Source organism: Prionailurus viverrinus, chromosome B2 (assembly GCF_022837055.1).
Source record: "Prionailurus viverrinus isolate Anna chromosome B2, UM_Priviv_1.0, whole genome shotgun sequence".
Lineage (NCBI taxonomy): Eukaryota > Metazoa > Chordata > Mammalia > Carnivora > Felidae > Prionailurus > Prionailurus viverrinus.
The window spans coordinates 106,564,154-106,579,586 of NC_062565.1; the positions used below are offsets into that span (position 1 = coordinate 106,564,154).

At 42.3% G+C, this 15,433-nt stretch overlaps 1 protein-coding gene across 1 annotated transcript in view; it reads left to right on the forward strand.

The window, feature by feature from the left end:
* The first annotated feature begins 3,196 nt into the window (after nt 1-3,196).
* NUS1 (NUS1 dehydrodolichyl diphosphate synthase subunit) overlaps nt 3,197-15,433 on the forward strand; it is a 32,599-nt gene continuing 20,362 nt past the window's right edge. The window contains exon 1 of the mRNA XM_047859730.1: nt 3,197-3,698. Within this exon, the coding sequence (XP_047715686.1) occupies nt 3,284-3,698 (415 nt within the window). The 5' untranslated portion in view covers nt 3,197-3,283. The remainder of the gene's footprint in view (nt 3,699-15,433) is intronic.

Below are 15,433 nucleotides of genomic sequence, written 5' to 3' on the forward strand. Positions count from 1 at the left end.
ACGCAGGGTCTGCATGTTGGGGGTGGGGTGGGATACTGTCAGACAGAAATGGAGCTAGAACCCCTTTGCTTAAGTTTGCAATTCAAGGAAGTACAAAAGTTGCAGCCTGCATGTGCCTGCAGACCTGAGAGCTGACCATGGAGAGATGAGACTGATGCCTCTAGTCTTGTCAGAAGTGGCAAACATTGGGGCATAGAGGTGAGTAGAACAGAGAAATGTAGCCGTGTGTGTGGGGGGGGGGGGCGTCCTTTGGAATACACAGCCAAATTTCAGAAGGATGCTGGTGCCTGAAGAGCTTCCTTAGCAGAGCATCCTGTAGTCACATAAACAGCAATGGCTAGTGAGGAAGAAGACTGCAGGCTTTCCTGGTTACTGCCTTTCCTCTCTCCCTCCTCCCTCTGGTGTCTCCATCACCAGACAAAGGGACTGGAGAGATGTAGAAAGGAGTGAAGGGCGTGCCTGGTGCTTAGCCCTTACTTCCTCTGGCTGAACTGCCAAAGGGAGAAAAACTTTGACATGGACATGAGATTCCAGTTTCTTTTTTTAACGTTTATTTTTGAGAGACAGAGCATGAGCAGGGGAGGGGCAGAGAGAGAGGAAGACATAGAATCTGAAGCTGGCTACAGGCTCTGAGCTGTCAGCACAGAGTCCGATATGGGGCTTGAACCCATGAACAGGTTCGAATTCATGAATCATGAGATCATGACCTGAGTTGAAGTTGGATGCTTAACTGGCGGAGCCACCCAGGTGTCCCTCCAGTTTCAAAATAAAGTGAAGTGATGGGAGCCTGGATGGTTCAGTCGGTTGTGTCCCACTTCATCTCAGGTCATGATCTCACGGCTTGTGAGTTTGAGCCCCGTGTCGGGCTCTGTACTGACAGCTCAGAGCCTGGAGCCTGCTTTGGATTCTGTCTCTCTCTCTCTCTCTCTCTCTCTCTCAAAAATAAATGAACATTAAAACTCTCAAACACCTCTTAAAAATAAATAAATAAAATGAAGTGAGTCTTGGACAATGAGACTAGTCCAAAAAGTGACAATGACTGAAACACTAAGGTATGTGGCCAAGAAGTTAACAGATGTTTCCCGTGGAGAAAAAGGGCTTGAGAGAACAAAGACTAGGTAGGCATTACAAAAATGCAATTATTTTATACATGCTATATGTAACATGCAATATTATATATATATATAAATATCTATCTATATTTAAAAAAATTTTTTTTTCAACGTTTATTTATTTTTGGGACAGAGAGAGACAGAGCATGAACGGGGGAGGGGCAGAGAGAGAGAGGGAGACACAGAATCGGAAACAGGCTCCAGGCTCTGAGCCATCAGCCCAGAGCCTGACGCGGGGCTCGAACTCACGGACCGCGAGATCGTGACCTGGCTGAAGTCGGACGCTTAACCGACTGCGCCACCCAGGCGCCCCTCTATCTATATTTTTATATATATTTATATATATATTCACACTGAACAACCCAGGTTTAACTGTGCAGGTTCACTCCTACTGGATTTTTTTTTGATACATTTTTTTTGATAAATGTATTTTCTCTTCTTTATGATTTTCTTTTTTTTTTTTTAATTTTTTCAACGTTTTTTATTTATTTTTGGGACAGAGAGAGACAGAGCATGAATGGGGAAGGGGCAGAGAGAGAGGGAGACACAGAATCGGAAACAGGCTCCAGGCTCCGAGCCATCAGCCCAGAGCCCGACACGGGGCTCGAACTCACGGACCGCGAGATCGTGACCTGGCTGAAGTAGGACGCTCAACCGACTGCGCCACCCAGGCGCCCCTTCTTTATGATTTTCTTAATAACGTTTTCTTTTTCTCTAGCTTTATTATGAGAATAAGGGATATGATACATATAACATACAAAATATGTGTTAATCCAGTGTTTGTACTACTGGTAGGGCTTCTGGTCAACAGTATGCTGTTAATAGTTAGGTTTTGGGGGAGTCAAAAGTTATATGAGGATTTTTGACTGAGGGGAGGGGAGTTTTGGCAGCCTAACCCACTATATTCCTCAAGGGTAAACTGAATATGAAAATGGAAAGTGTAATAAGTAGTGCCATGAAATTTGCAAACAGTGGTGAGATTTACAAGGAAGAAATGACTTCAGGCTAGGAGATCGAGAGAATTTTCACTGAGGACGTGGCCTGTACGATGATGCTCGGGAAATGGGTTGGGGCTCGGGCAACACCTACTTGGGAAACAGGGATTAAGGAGAAGGCAAGAGAGCAAAGGGGGCAAAAAAGGTACAGAACTCCTGCAGGTACAGAACTGGCCTGGAGGAATACTTTGTGGTCCAGATGGGCTGGAACATGAGCCTGTGTGAAGGGGATGATGTCACTGCATGGGCAATTTCCACCAGAGAGAGGTTACTCAGGTCGGTCATGCTGGTAGTCAGCGATCGCGTGCTGAACCAACAAAACAATAAACTGACTGGACTGCCAGGCCGCGGAACCCCCTTTTCTGTATTAAGCAATGGACAGCCAGTAAAGATTCCACTTAGAGGGGGAGGACATAGGCAGAATTATGTTTCAAGAGCACTCCTAAAGATCCTCATTCACATTTTGGGAAGCATTAGCCTCAGGTACAAGGTTTGACTAAAGAACAGGAGCAGGACCTCCGTAAGGCGCACGCTTCTGTCTCCGCACCCCTCCTTTCCAGGACCCTCGTTGACCCCCGACATCAGCACTTGCTGAGGGCTACCTTCTGTTCCTAGGTTCTTTCTGGCGTTTGCAATGTAATGTAATCCAGTTGGGCCACTTTTATCCCTTAGAAACCGTTTCTGGCGGGGCCGTGCGAGGAGACAGGCAGTAGAAGACGCCCAAGGCCTCGAGGGACGCGGAGTGCCTGAGGTGGCCCATTCCAACCTTGAAGACAAGTGCCTTTCTGTCGAGTCCTGCGGGCAAGGGTTGGCGGCGTCTGTTCCTCGTTCTCCACACGACTAGGGGGCGCCCTCGGTCCCCAACCCGCTTAGTTCCCAGGAGCGCGCTCTCCTTCGCGGCGTCTGGTTAGGCCACATCCTCGGACTCAGAAGTCGCGTCAGAGTTCTGCATCGACCAATCAGAACTGTCCATGTACTAGTGGGGGCGGGGCTGCCGAGGCAGGAGGAAGATGGCGGCGGGGGCGAGGTGAGGTGTTGGCAGTGGAAAGGGGTTCAGGCGTGGGGGGCGGGGGAACGTGGAGTGATGGCCCGCGCCGGCCGCAGGGCTGGATAAGAAGCCGTCGCACCGCGGGTGTGGGAGGGCGGGAGGAGAGGGCGCCTGGACGCCACGGGAGTATGACGGGGCTGTACGAGTTGGTGTGGCGGGTGCTGCACGCTCTGCTCTGCCTGCACCGCACGCTCACCTCCTGGCTCCGCGTTCGGTTCGGCACCTGGAACTGGATCTGGCGGCGCTGCTGCCGCGCCGCCTCTGCCGCGGTCCTAGCGCCGCTCGGCTTCACGCTCCGCAAGCCCCCGGCTGTCGGCAGGAACCGCCGTCACCACCGGCATCCGCGAGGGAGGCCGGGCCCGGCCGCCGCCCACCCCCGGCTGCGCTGGCGCGCGGACGGCCGTTCCCTGGAGAAGCTGCCAGTGCACATGGGTTTGGTGGTCACCGAAGAGGAGCAGGAGCCCAGCTTCACGGACATCGCGAGCCTCGTGGTGTGGTGTATGGCTGTGGGCATCTCCTACATTAGCGTCTACGACCACCAAGGTGAGGTCCGGCGCGGGTAGGGGGACCCGGGCGTCTCCGTCGGGGGGTACCGCACATCCGGCGGGTGTATCCGCGGCGCGCGGCGTACCGCAGCGCTCCCTGCTCTTCCAGTTGCCCCATCCCACGGCCCTTCAGGGCAAATTACGGTGCTAGCGCTTTCGAGGAAGGGAGATAAGCTTTATTGAACACAAACACCAACATCTGCGCTTCTCCACGTTATTTGCCCTCCGCCCCAACCTTTTTTGTTGTTTGTTTTTTACTACACTGTTTCTTCAGAGAGATTCAAGGCACTGCTCTTAAATCATTGCTAGTCTGTGAAGGCGCATGAGCTGAGTGGTTGGGGGCAGGTAGCGTTTGAACTGGGTTTACAAAAAGTATGTGAGAGACTGGATAGGCAAAATGAAAACAGTCCCAGAGGTCTGGGATAGTGTGCAATCCTTGATCCTTAGTGGCTAACACAGTACTTGATATAGTAATTGCCGTTTTTTAAGGTTTGATTGAGGGAATGCATTTAACCACGGGGAATTTTTTAAGTACGAGAATTCACCATTTATTGGGTGGCTACAAACCTTAAGCACTGTGCTAATAAACACATTCCTTGTAATCTTATTTTTAACTCCATGGATTCTCAGGTTTAGGGGAGTAGATACATAAGTAACTTGTTGGTGAATAGCAAGAAGTGTTGGGAGTAAGTAACCACGATGAGAATGGGGGAGAGAAATTCTGAATTGGAGGAATTTGAGAAGTTCATGCAGAGGAAATGGGCTTTCCTTTGGACTGAAATGATGACTAGGAGGTCAGGTTGAGGAAGGCTCTAAATGGCAGGTTTGGATTTCAGTCAGATCCTGAAAGTAGTGTCATTTCCTTTCCTTAGATATAAAGATGTGACGATAACAATGATTTAGGTGTATGGGTATGAAGGAAAGAAAACTAATGTTTTCTTCTCTGTTCAGTAACGTAAATTACTGGTATGCTCCACAGACGCTACGGTTTGATTTTTTTTTTCTTTTCCTTTAAATCTTTGTCACATAGGCAGGTGTAAGTGTAGGGTTTTGTCCGAAAGGGTATGTCAAGGTCAGACAGGAACTCTTGCAGGGTATTAGAGTCATCTTTGACTGACCTGTCACCTTCCGTGCAGTCAGCAAGGAATATAGTGACTCAGTAGTCTGTCATTATCAACTGATGATATAACCTGTAGGGTAAAGTTTAATAGGGGCTGACATTTTATGGAACTTGCCAAAGAACTGAGCAGACCAATAGAAATACAGGACTGTTAGGAAGCAACCCAGTCTTTGCTTAAACCAGTGCAACAGAAACACTGTGGGGAAAGAAACAAGTGAAGCAGAAATGGAAATCAGTTAAAGCCATTAAACAATAGGGTGAATTAACTTATAAGTGAATCCCTTATATACGGGTGATTCTTTTAAAGCAAGTACCTTTACGTTCTAGTAGGAAATGCAGATGTATATAGCTAAATAGTTTAACTTGGTGACTGTGCCTACAGATTGTAATATTGCAACACTTTCTTCTTCTGATAATTCCTGTTCTTGAATTGCTGATATGGTCCAGAAATATCTTGTGCCATATTTGCTAAAAGAAAAGTGATTGTTGATGAACAGGAAGAAGTCAAGCTAACCAGGTATTGACTGAAAACCTGAAGGAGTTTTAAGGTTATTTCCAGGGAATTGACATAGGGCACTTTGTGCCCAACTGTAAAAGCAGTTTTCATTATTTTTAAGGGGATAATTTCATTGTTTGAAATAAGAGACTTTTGACGTACCCATTCTTGGTGTTCATTCATTCATTCAACAGTGACAGTTGGCTGTCTATTAACTATCAGGTATTCGTTTGGGCATGGGGTACACCAGTGCACAAAACAGACAAAAATCCCTGTGCTCATGGAACTTACACTTTAGTGGAAGCCTGACAAATATTATATAAGAGTAAAAGAGTGGTAAATTAGATCATAAGTGAAATGAGGAAAAATGAAACAGGGAATGGGAATGTTGAAAGGCAATGGTGGGGTGCAGCGTTAAGTAGGGTGGGCAAGGAAAGCCTCATTGACTTTTGAGTATCGACCTGAAAGAGGTGAGGAAACGACCTGTGGATATGTGAGAAAAGTTGTCCTTTTCAGGGGAGGTGTAGCGACTTACGCTTTATTTAGTTTTCCCAAACAAACTTTTATTTAAACCCATTTCTTTATAAGTTAAAAAAAGTCCTATTGACATATTCACAAATGCCACATCTATTGAGTACCTTATGGTGTAAAGCACTGAGAGACAAAGGGATACAAGAACTTGTGTTTCTTTTTTTTTAATTTTTTTTTTTCAACGTTTATTTATTTTTGGGACAGAGAGAGACAGAGCATGAACGGGGGAGGGGCAGAGAGAGAGGGAGACACAGAATCCGAACCAGGCTCCAGGCTCTGAGCCATCAGCCCAGAGCCTGACGCGGGGCTCCAACTCACGGACCGCGAGATCGTGACCTGGCTGAAGTCGGACGCTTAACCGACTGCGCCACCCAGGCGCCCCAAGAACTTGTGTTTCTTAAGAAAGTTAAAGTATCTCAAGGATATCTACTAAAAATTAATATAAGCCAATATATATGTGCTAAGGGAGTGGCAGAGACTTTATTTAAGGAAAGAAAAATCCCTGCAAAGCAGGGTCACCCCCATATGCCCCTGATAAGGAAGGAGGTGACACTTGAGCTAGGCTTTGCCAAAGTAGGTAGAATTTGGATTAGCATGAACAGCAGTGTTCTCTCCCCCTCCCTGCTCTGTATGTGACTAGGGAATTCCCTTTGGGTGGCATTCCTATCAGACAAGCCTTAACAACGGTGCTGAGGACTGTGGGGAGCAGTAAATATAAGCAAGTGCTTATAAAGAAAACTTGAGAAATGAGGTAGGGTGAAGGTTTCCATGACTGTTCCAGTTATTTACCCCGGGGCATAGTGTTTTAAAACAACAGCTTATATGTTGACTCAGTTCAGTTGGTCATTTCTTTTTGGGGGTTGGTCACTCATAAGGTTGTGGTCAGATAGTGGCCAGGACGTAAAAATTTCTTGTCATGAGTCTGATACCTGGTTTGTAATGGCTGGAATAGATGAGGGCAGGTTGGTCATCTGTCTTCACACAGTCTTTCTACCTGACAGGCTTAGGCTTCCTCATTAATAGTGGCCTCAGGGTAGTCAGATGGTAGAGCTGGCTTCTCCCAGAAAAAGTTCTCAAAGACCTAGCCAAAGGCCAAAGCTTACACGGTTTCTTTGACTTAGCTTAGGAAACCATGCAGTGTTACTTTTGCTGTACTCTCTTGGTTTGAGACATCCCAGGTCTGGCCCAAATCAAGAAAATGGTGAAATAGACTTTACCGCTCATTGAGAAAATAGCTTATCCAGAAAGGTGCAAGGGAGACAGGTGTGGGAAGGATGGGGGTTAGGCAGGGGGATTGATGGCAGGGATCTCGGAGACGAGCTACTGTACCTTCTTACATCTTTCCCTGTCCTGTACCCTGTCACTTAAAAATTTGAGTTTAAGTAAGTATTCATTCTAATTAATTATAATTGAATCTAGATTATATTTTATTCTTGGACTTAAAAAACCCCTTGATATTTACTTTGGTTTGACTGCCAGCAAACTGAACTTTTTATTTTCATTTACCTGCCATATTTCTTGATTGTGATAATTTCTGCCAGTAATTCTTTCACATATTAGAAATTGGAGTTGTTTTCTCAGGATTTCTTAAGCCCAGAATTCTAGTAAAGAGGTTCGCCTAATTTGTCTACATGATTATAATTGAAGAAATGACCATGATTGGGATGGCACAAAACCTGGAGTTCAGGGACTTTACCACCTTAGGGGCGTTGTGCTGGCCTGGATCTCACTTGAAGTATGCTGGGCTCCACATTATCTGGGTATGTATTATTCATCTTCAATGATGAAGCCTGTTCTTCAGCCCAGTTATATTGGTGCCATGTTGGGGACCTTGCTGTAGGGCAGTATTTTTCAAAATGTGGCCTGTGGACCATCTGAGAATGAGTTTTTGGGAATACTTGTAAAAACTACAGATTTAACACAATTACTGATCAGACTGAATTAGGGGAGTGGGACCTGAGCATCTCTTTTTACCCAACTGCCTATATACTGCCTTTGTGCCTTGAAGTTTGACCCTAACACAAATTGAGGGATACTCTGCTGCTTGCCTTGCCTCAAAGTATTCATTCTTCATGTTCCTTGTCATGAATGAGGAAATCTGGGTAGGGTTTTAGTATTGCTCGTTATAAATTGGAGTGATCTAGGATAAGGCATTGCCTTCCGTGTGAGGATCCAGCAACAAGCAAACAGAAATCTTTCACGATGCTCTTTCTAGTGTTACTTCCGTAGTTGTAAATGTGTACTAGGTGTCTTCTGAAATTGGTTTTGGGTACATATTTCTCACACTGGCATTAAAAATGTCTGTCCAGGGGCGCCTGGGTGGCGCAGTCGGTTAAGCGTCCGACTTCAGCCAGGTCACGATCTCGCGGTCCGTGAGTTCGAGCCCCGCGTCGGGCTCTGGGCTGATGGCTCGGAGCCTGGAGCCTGTTTCCGATTCTGTGTCTCCCTCTCTCTCTGCCCCTCCCCCGTTCATGCTCTGTCTCTCTCTGTCCCAAAAAAGTAAATAAATGTTGAAAAAAAAAAAAAAATTAAAAAAAAAAAAAATGTCTGTCCAGTGTACTCACGGCTTCCCTAACCTACTTCTCACATTTTATATACCTTTTGCCTCATCCACATTTAGGTTACTTGATGTTACTTGATCCACATTTAGGTTACTCCCCGGAATGGCTCTCCTCCATTTCCTGAGAAATGGCTGTCTACCTGTCAGAAGGCTGTCATAGATCCTTGTAAGTCTATCCTGTCACCTCTTAAATAGTCTCTCTTGACTATTCCATTCCTAATCTTGCTCTTTTCTTGAATCTCCTCAGAACTTTGCATCTTGAAAGGTATTTAGATTTTCTAAAATAGTAATCATGTATATGTGCCTCAATTTTCTTACTAGATTTAGGCTCCACAGATACTGTCCATCCTTCTCATCTTTGCTTCTCCTACAGTGTGTAGGTAGCTTGGTGTTCTCCATGTAATTTGTTTCTGAGCACAAGTACCCAGGAACCTTAGAATAATGGAAGGAAACGAACATAGTTTCCCCTAGTTACATATTTGGCACACTGACGGAGATGCTGTTGGGAAGCATGGTCTTACTAAATACTTCTTGTTCTCCTTATGTTGAAATACAGAGTTGGAAGGAGGTTGAAAATCCACTTGTACTGTGATTACATGTTGACACAATGAGCAGTACAAACTAGGCTACTTGTCTTCCCTCATGTGGAAACTCATGGAAGGCAACATCTGTTCCTAATCTTCACCTTTGTGTAGTTCACATCTTGTACATAATTTCATATATATCCTAGCATCCTGGAACGTCGTCTTCATTTTGTGCCAGAGAGTTAGCTACCTGTCAAAAGGCTATCATCAATTCTTATAACGTCCGTTCTGTTACTTCCTAGGTAACCTCTTGACTTATTATTCCATCCCCAGTTTTGCTGACTTTGAAAAGCTTTATTCTGCTTTTGGCAACTTTTGAAATGACCTTCTCTTGAGTACCCTTCTGGTTAACCATAGTACTGGATCTATTTATGAAAATAAACCTTTACTTAATAGGAATAATTAGTCTTTGTTGAATTCTTTCTGTGCAAAGAAGTCCGTTAAACCCTTAGAAGTTTTACAAATCAAGAAACTGAGACTGAGAAAGCTAAGAACCTATATCTGGTAAGGAACAGGTCTAGAATTTGAACTAAATCTTATTCCAAAGCTTTTATACTTAACCATTTTGCTATACTGACTTACACTCCTAAGAGAATGGGACTACAATAGTCACTTTTAGTACTGTTCCTAAGTATGTTAGGTCATCTGAAAGCCTCGGTAAAGTGGTACGTATCTACAGGTGATAGAAATGATTTGTAACATAATATGAAGGCAAATAGAATTTTCTTCCTACCACTAATATAAACGTTCATCCTGTGACTGATAGGACGCTTTTTTTATTATTTTTTTTAAATTTTTAAAAAATTTTTTCATTTTTTGAGAGAGAGAGAAAGAGACAGAGCACAAATAGGGGAGGGGCAGAAAGAGAGGGAAATAGAATCAGAAGCAAGCTCCAGTCTCCGAGCTGTCAGCACAGAGCCTGACACGGGGCTTGAACCCGCAAACCGCGAGATCATGACCTGAGCCAAAGTCGGACGCCCAACCGACTGAGCCACCCAGGCGCCCCATAGGACACTTTTTTAATCAACTAAACGTAATATCATGGTACTCCTGCTCTGTACTGAACTGTTTCTTTGTCAGGTGAGCAGAGTCTGTGAAGATACTCTCATTTTTAAAATGTGTACCCAGGGGCTGAGAGAGGCCACATGGCTTGTTAATTTTACACACCTATCCTGCTGAAGAGCTGGGACTTGAAACACAACACTCGTTCCATTATGCTGTGCCACCATCACACACATACCTTCCCTGCTACAACATGCTGATTCCTAATCCTGGGGCTCTCTCTTGAAATAAAACTGTTTAATGGTGTATAAGATTTGTTTTTTTTAGGACTGCTTTAGTCATATAAAATTTTAATGGTAGTTTTTTTTTTTAAATTTTAAATAATTGCTCCATCAGTATTATATTTTCTTCTCTGAAGATTGCCTCTGATAGTTTTGTAAATGGATTGTTAGAGAAATTAAATGAAGGTAGCCACTAGGTAACTTACTTAAGTGTCTAGTTTAAAAGGAAAAAAGGTAGGCCATTTTGAAGGACAGGCATTTATTTTTAAAGAAGTATTACATTAATTCCATAGCTGATGAGATGCTTTATAACTAGGAGAGATTGTTTTAGTGTTTATCTCACTTTTCTGTCTTCCCTTCCTGTATCCTTATAAATACTTGATGTTAGTTATATCTTAAAGTCTGTTTCTGTAGAAAGGAGGGAATAACCATGGTAAAAATTCTAATTTCAGTTAATTTTTTTTAATGTTTGTGTATTTTGGGGGGAGGGGAGAGGCAGAGAGAGAAGGAGACACAGAATCTGGAGCAGGCTCCAGGCTCTCAGCTGTCAGAACAAAGCCTGATATGGGGCTCGAACTCACGAACCACAAGATTATGACCCGAGCTGAAGTCGGATGCTCAACTGACTGAGCCACCTAATGCCCTGTAATTTCATATTTCAAAGAAAATATGTTAAATATGTGCTTTAAAAGTCTCATTTTATGGAATTGATTATTCATTTCACATAAATTTTAGAAGAAGCAGGATTTAAGGAATAGAGATAAGATTTGCTGACTGAATATTTGTCTAATTAAACTCCTTACTTGCTTTCCTGAATTTGAAAAAAGTATGTATGTCATGGGTGTATTAGCCAGTTAACGTGTGCATGAGTTGAGTGAAAGAGTAGACTATATTGTAACCTATAATTCTAAAATGTCATTTCGATTGATATAGTAAAGATTTCAAAGGACTCCAGTAAGGTACCTGAATATAGCATATAATCGAATGGGTGGATAGAGCATGCTTAATTCGACTCTCTTTGAAACGTACGTATGCTTGGATTTCTTCCTGTCTTGCTATGTGTTCCTTCTGAGCCTCTGGCTTCTCATTTTTTTCACTTCTAAATGTTGGGGTGTCCTAGAGTATTGTCTGCATATATGCCTTTGTCCTTCTGTTGTTCTTGCTATCTCCTAGGTCAAGGGTCAACAACTTTTTCTTAAAGGGCCAGCTAGTAAATATTTTAGGTTAGTGGGTTATGGGTTCCTGTGAAAACTACTCAACTCTGCCAATGAGGCCAAAAAGCAGCCATAAAAGAATGGATGTGGCTGTGTTCCCATAGCAGTAGTTTGCTGATCCCTGTCCCAGATGATTTCTCTAACCTTATCATTTTAAAAGTCCTTTAAATGCTCATACCCAGATTTGTATCTCCAGTCCTTATCTCTCCCATAATTCCAGATTCCTATATCTAATTCACTGTCTAACAGGTTTACTTTTATTAGGCATCTCAGGTACTTAACATGTCCAAACCATGTCTCAAATTTCACTCCCCTCAGACCTCTCTCACAGTTTTTCCCATCTTAAAACATACTAGTAAGTGCTCAAGCTAAAAACGTAGATGTCTTCTGTGAGTCTCTTACATTACATTCCACCTATAATCTACCAACAGGCCTCCCTGGCCCTACTTCTAGAATATGTTCCAAATTGGATACTTGTTTTGGTTTTTCGTTGTAGCCACCTCAGTTTGAGTTATCATTATCTTTCACCTGGATTATTGCTGTAGCCACCTGATTGGTCTTCGTTTATATTCTGGCCCCTGTATAATCCATTCTTTACTCACCAGCAAAGTGATCTTTCTTGATAACGTCATTTAAGCTCTGAGTAAAACCTTCCAATGGCTTCCCGTTGTACTTGGAATGTTTTCTCAGCTCATTACCAAGGCCCACAGACCCCTTTGTATTACCCCTTTGCCTGGCCTCATATGATGCCCTTCATTCCACTTAATTTCTATGTTCACCAATTATATTGGCAATATATTTTATTTTCCTTGAATATGATGAAAACCTAAATGCTGAGAGAATATGCAATAGCTCTAGTAGTAATCTTAGTCCTGGAAGTATTGATTTTTATATTTTGAGAGCTGGAACACATCAGCAAAGGCTTTTCTGTTAAATAATGCAATTGTTATAATAATCATGAGATTAGCACCAAGGAAGAATACATGTTATATAAATGAAAAAAGCAGGATATAAAATTGCATAATCATATAGGCCAGTATTATACATGGGTGGGAACAAAGACTAGGAAACACTAAAAACTGGAAGTGTTATGGTGATGAGGTTAGGGAATATTCAGTTTAGGATGAATGGTTACCTTATTGTCTAAATGTTAAGCGTCTTAAGTAGTTTTTAATACTAGAATTCAAAATAGATATTTCTTAGAATATGAGAAGTTTACATTTGGCCCCAAAAGTGTGTAGCTAATGTTTGTCAAGAAATACTAAAAACATTGTAGTCTTTCTGAGGTCCAATTTTTCTGGCATAATATTTTATTTATTTTTTTATGGAAATTGTAGATGTTTGTGTATGTGTGCATGTGCATGTTTTAAAAGATAGTTCTCTTGGGGCGCCTGGGTGGTGCAGTCGGTTAAGCGTCCGACTTCAGCCAGGTCACGATCTCGCGGTCCGTGAGTACGAGCCCCGCATCAGGCTCTGGGCTGATGGCTCAGAGCCTGGAGCCTGTTTCCGATTCTGTGTCTCCCTCTCTCTCTGCCCGTCCACCGTTCATGCTCTGTCTCTCTCTGTCCCAAAAATAAATAAACGTTGAAAAAAAAAATAAAAAAAAAATAAAAAAGATAGTTCTCTTATATATATTATGTATATATATACACACACACACACACACACACACACACACACACATACAGTTTACACTTAGGAAATTGAGAATACATGAGATATAGTTGTAGAGCAACAAAATATAAAATTCTTGAAATCATTATTGCAAAATCTTATGTTTTCTTTTTTCTTTTAATAAAACTTTTTTTAATGTGTATTTGTTTTTGAGAGAGAGAGAGAGCGAGCGAGCATGAGCAGGGGAGGGGCAGAGAGAGAGGGAGACACAGAATCCTAAGCAAGATCCAGGCTCTGAGCTGTCAGCACAGAGCCCGACACAGGGCTCAAACTCACAAATGTGAGATCATGACCTGAGCTGAAGTTGGACACTTAACTGACTGAGCCACCCAGGCACCCCAAACTTATTTTTTCTTAATTCAAATAACTGTCAGCCCTGTGAAACCTCCTTAAGAGTCTTTTAAAAAAGAGCTCTAGTTCTAGTTTTTTCCAAAGATACTGCTTATTTGTAAAAAGGCCAGTTTTATATATTTAATAGAGTTCAACTTTTAGGGAGGGGAATTCAGAATTTAATGGGTGTATTAGTAAAGTGGGTTTAGCATCATTGGTTTATCAATGTTAGAAATAGTTACTGAACTGAATAATTAGAATCCAGGAGACCTGGATTCCAGGCCAAAATCTTAGACTCTTGGCCAAGGACAGTTGCTTGACCTTTTTGGGTCTCTTTCTCATCTGTGAAAGGATGGTTTAAAATAATTATTTCAGCTTATTACTGTATAATTCTGTAAATTATGATTTTCTGAAAAATGTATTCACAAATGTTTTTCCCTTAGGTCAGTTATTTCTGAGCGAATGTAGTCTCAACTTCCTTTTACATAAAATGACTTTTGTCATAGTTTCTTTTATTACACCATTTTGGTGTTAGTTTAGATTCTGTGAAGGCAAACAAGATGAAGTGTGATATGAGAAAAAGAGCTCTGCAAGTATGAATACTTGCCTAATACCATACTATGATATTAGTGGAGGAATTACCTATCATAGACAAAGGCACTCATATCTTTCTGCGTTTCTTGTGTATCATGAGAAGTATGTATGTGTAGACTTTGAATCCTGAAGAAAATTTTAAGATGATAGTATTGCCTATGGGTAAGTGAGATAGGCAGCATAGCATATAATCAGATTTCTGGAAGGGGCAAGCTGTGAGTGATCAGGAATCATCTTACTGATACTCTGTTTTATCTATACACTTCTCAGAAACTATACTTGTGCATTTAATTTCTCCATCCAAATTAGCTGAGACAAAGGTTGTGTTTAAAATAACTTTATGAACTTCTTTATGAAAGATACTTGGTAACTGTGGCTCTGTGTATTCTTCCTTTTTAACAGAATTTCTGCCTGTATGCAATGAGGAAGTGCCTGTTTTTATTGTGAGAGGTTCCTGGAAACTTCTTAAAAATTCCACTTAGTGACCTATCCATTTAGGTTTTGTTGTTAGGTGGCACTTTGTGCACTGATTAATTCAGTTTATTAAATAAACATTGAACTCCTGCTATGTGGAAGGCACCTTAAGGGAAAAGAAATGAGTAAGCCAGAAGTTCACAAGGAAGACTACAGTTCAGTAGGGGGATTAAGCTGTAATTATGGTACAAAGTAGAATCTCGTTTATTATGGAGTTTGAACAAAATGTGTGTATTTGGAGGAGGTAAGGGTGAGTCAGAGTAGGAATGGGGCATATCTGGCTGGGGGATTGGGAAGAGTCTCTTAAGAGTAAGTGACATTTTAGCTGGCCTGTGAAGAGTTTGTAGGTGTGGGGCTGGGAAGTAACATAAAGGATGGAGGTTGGGCTCATGTCATATGTTTTGAGGGGAATATACGACAGTTCTAATTTGCTGGGGACAGAGTACTACAGAGAAATAAATTCATTTGTTTCGTAAACATTATTTCCACCCACCAAGTGTGGAAGCGTAGGCTGGAATCTTAATGCTGATCTGAGCAGTTTGTTCTTAGTATATTAAGCATTTTGGGAGCCATTGAAGATCCTAAATTGGAATATGTCAGGATTAAAGATGAACCCAAAGATTAATCTGGTTGTCAATCTAGTGATACATGCTAGAAGGGGCAAGAAGACCCATTGGAAGATCATGTAATTGTAATATTTTAATGAAAAAGAAAAACTTGAAACAGTTGGGGACAATGGACAAATGGAAATGGATAGGGGAAATATTGCTGTATGAGTATATGGGTTTAGCATGTTAATAGGGCATTGGAAGTGGTAGTGAAAATACTAGAGTAGAGAAGATGTTTGGGTCCCTGGGCAGGTAGTGATGCCTT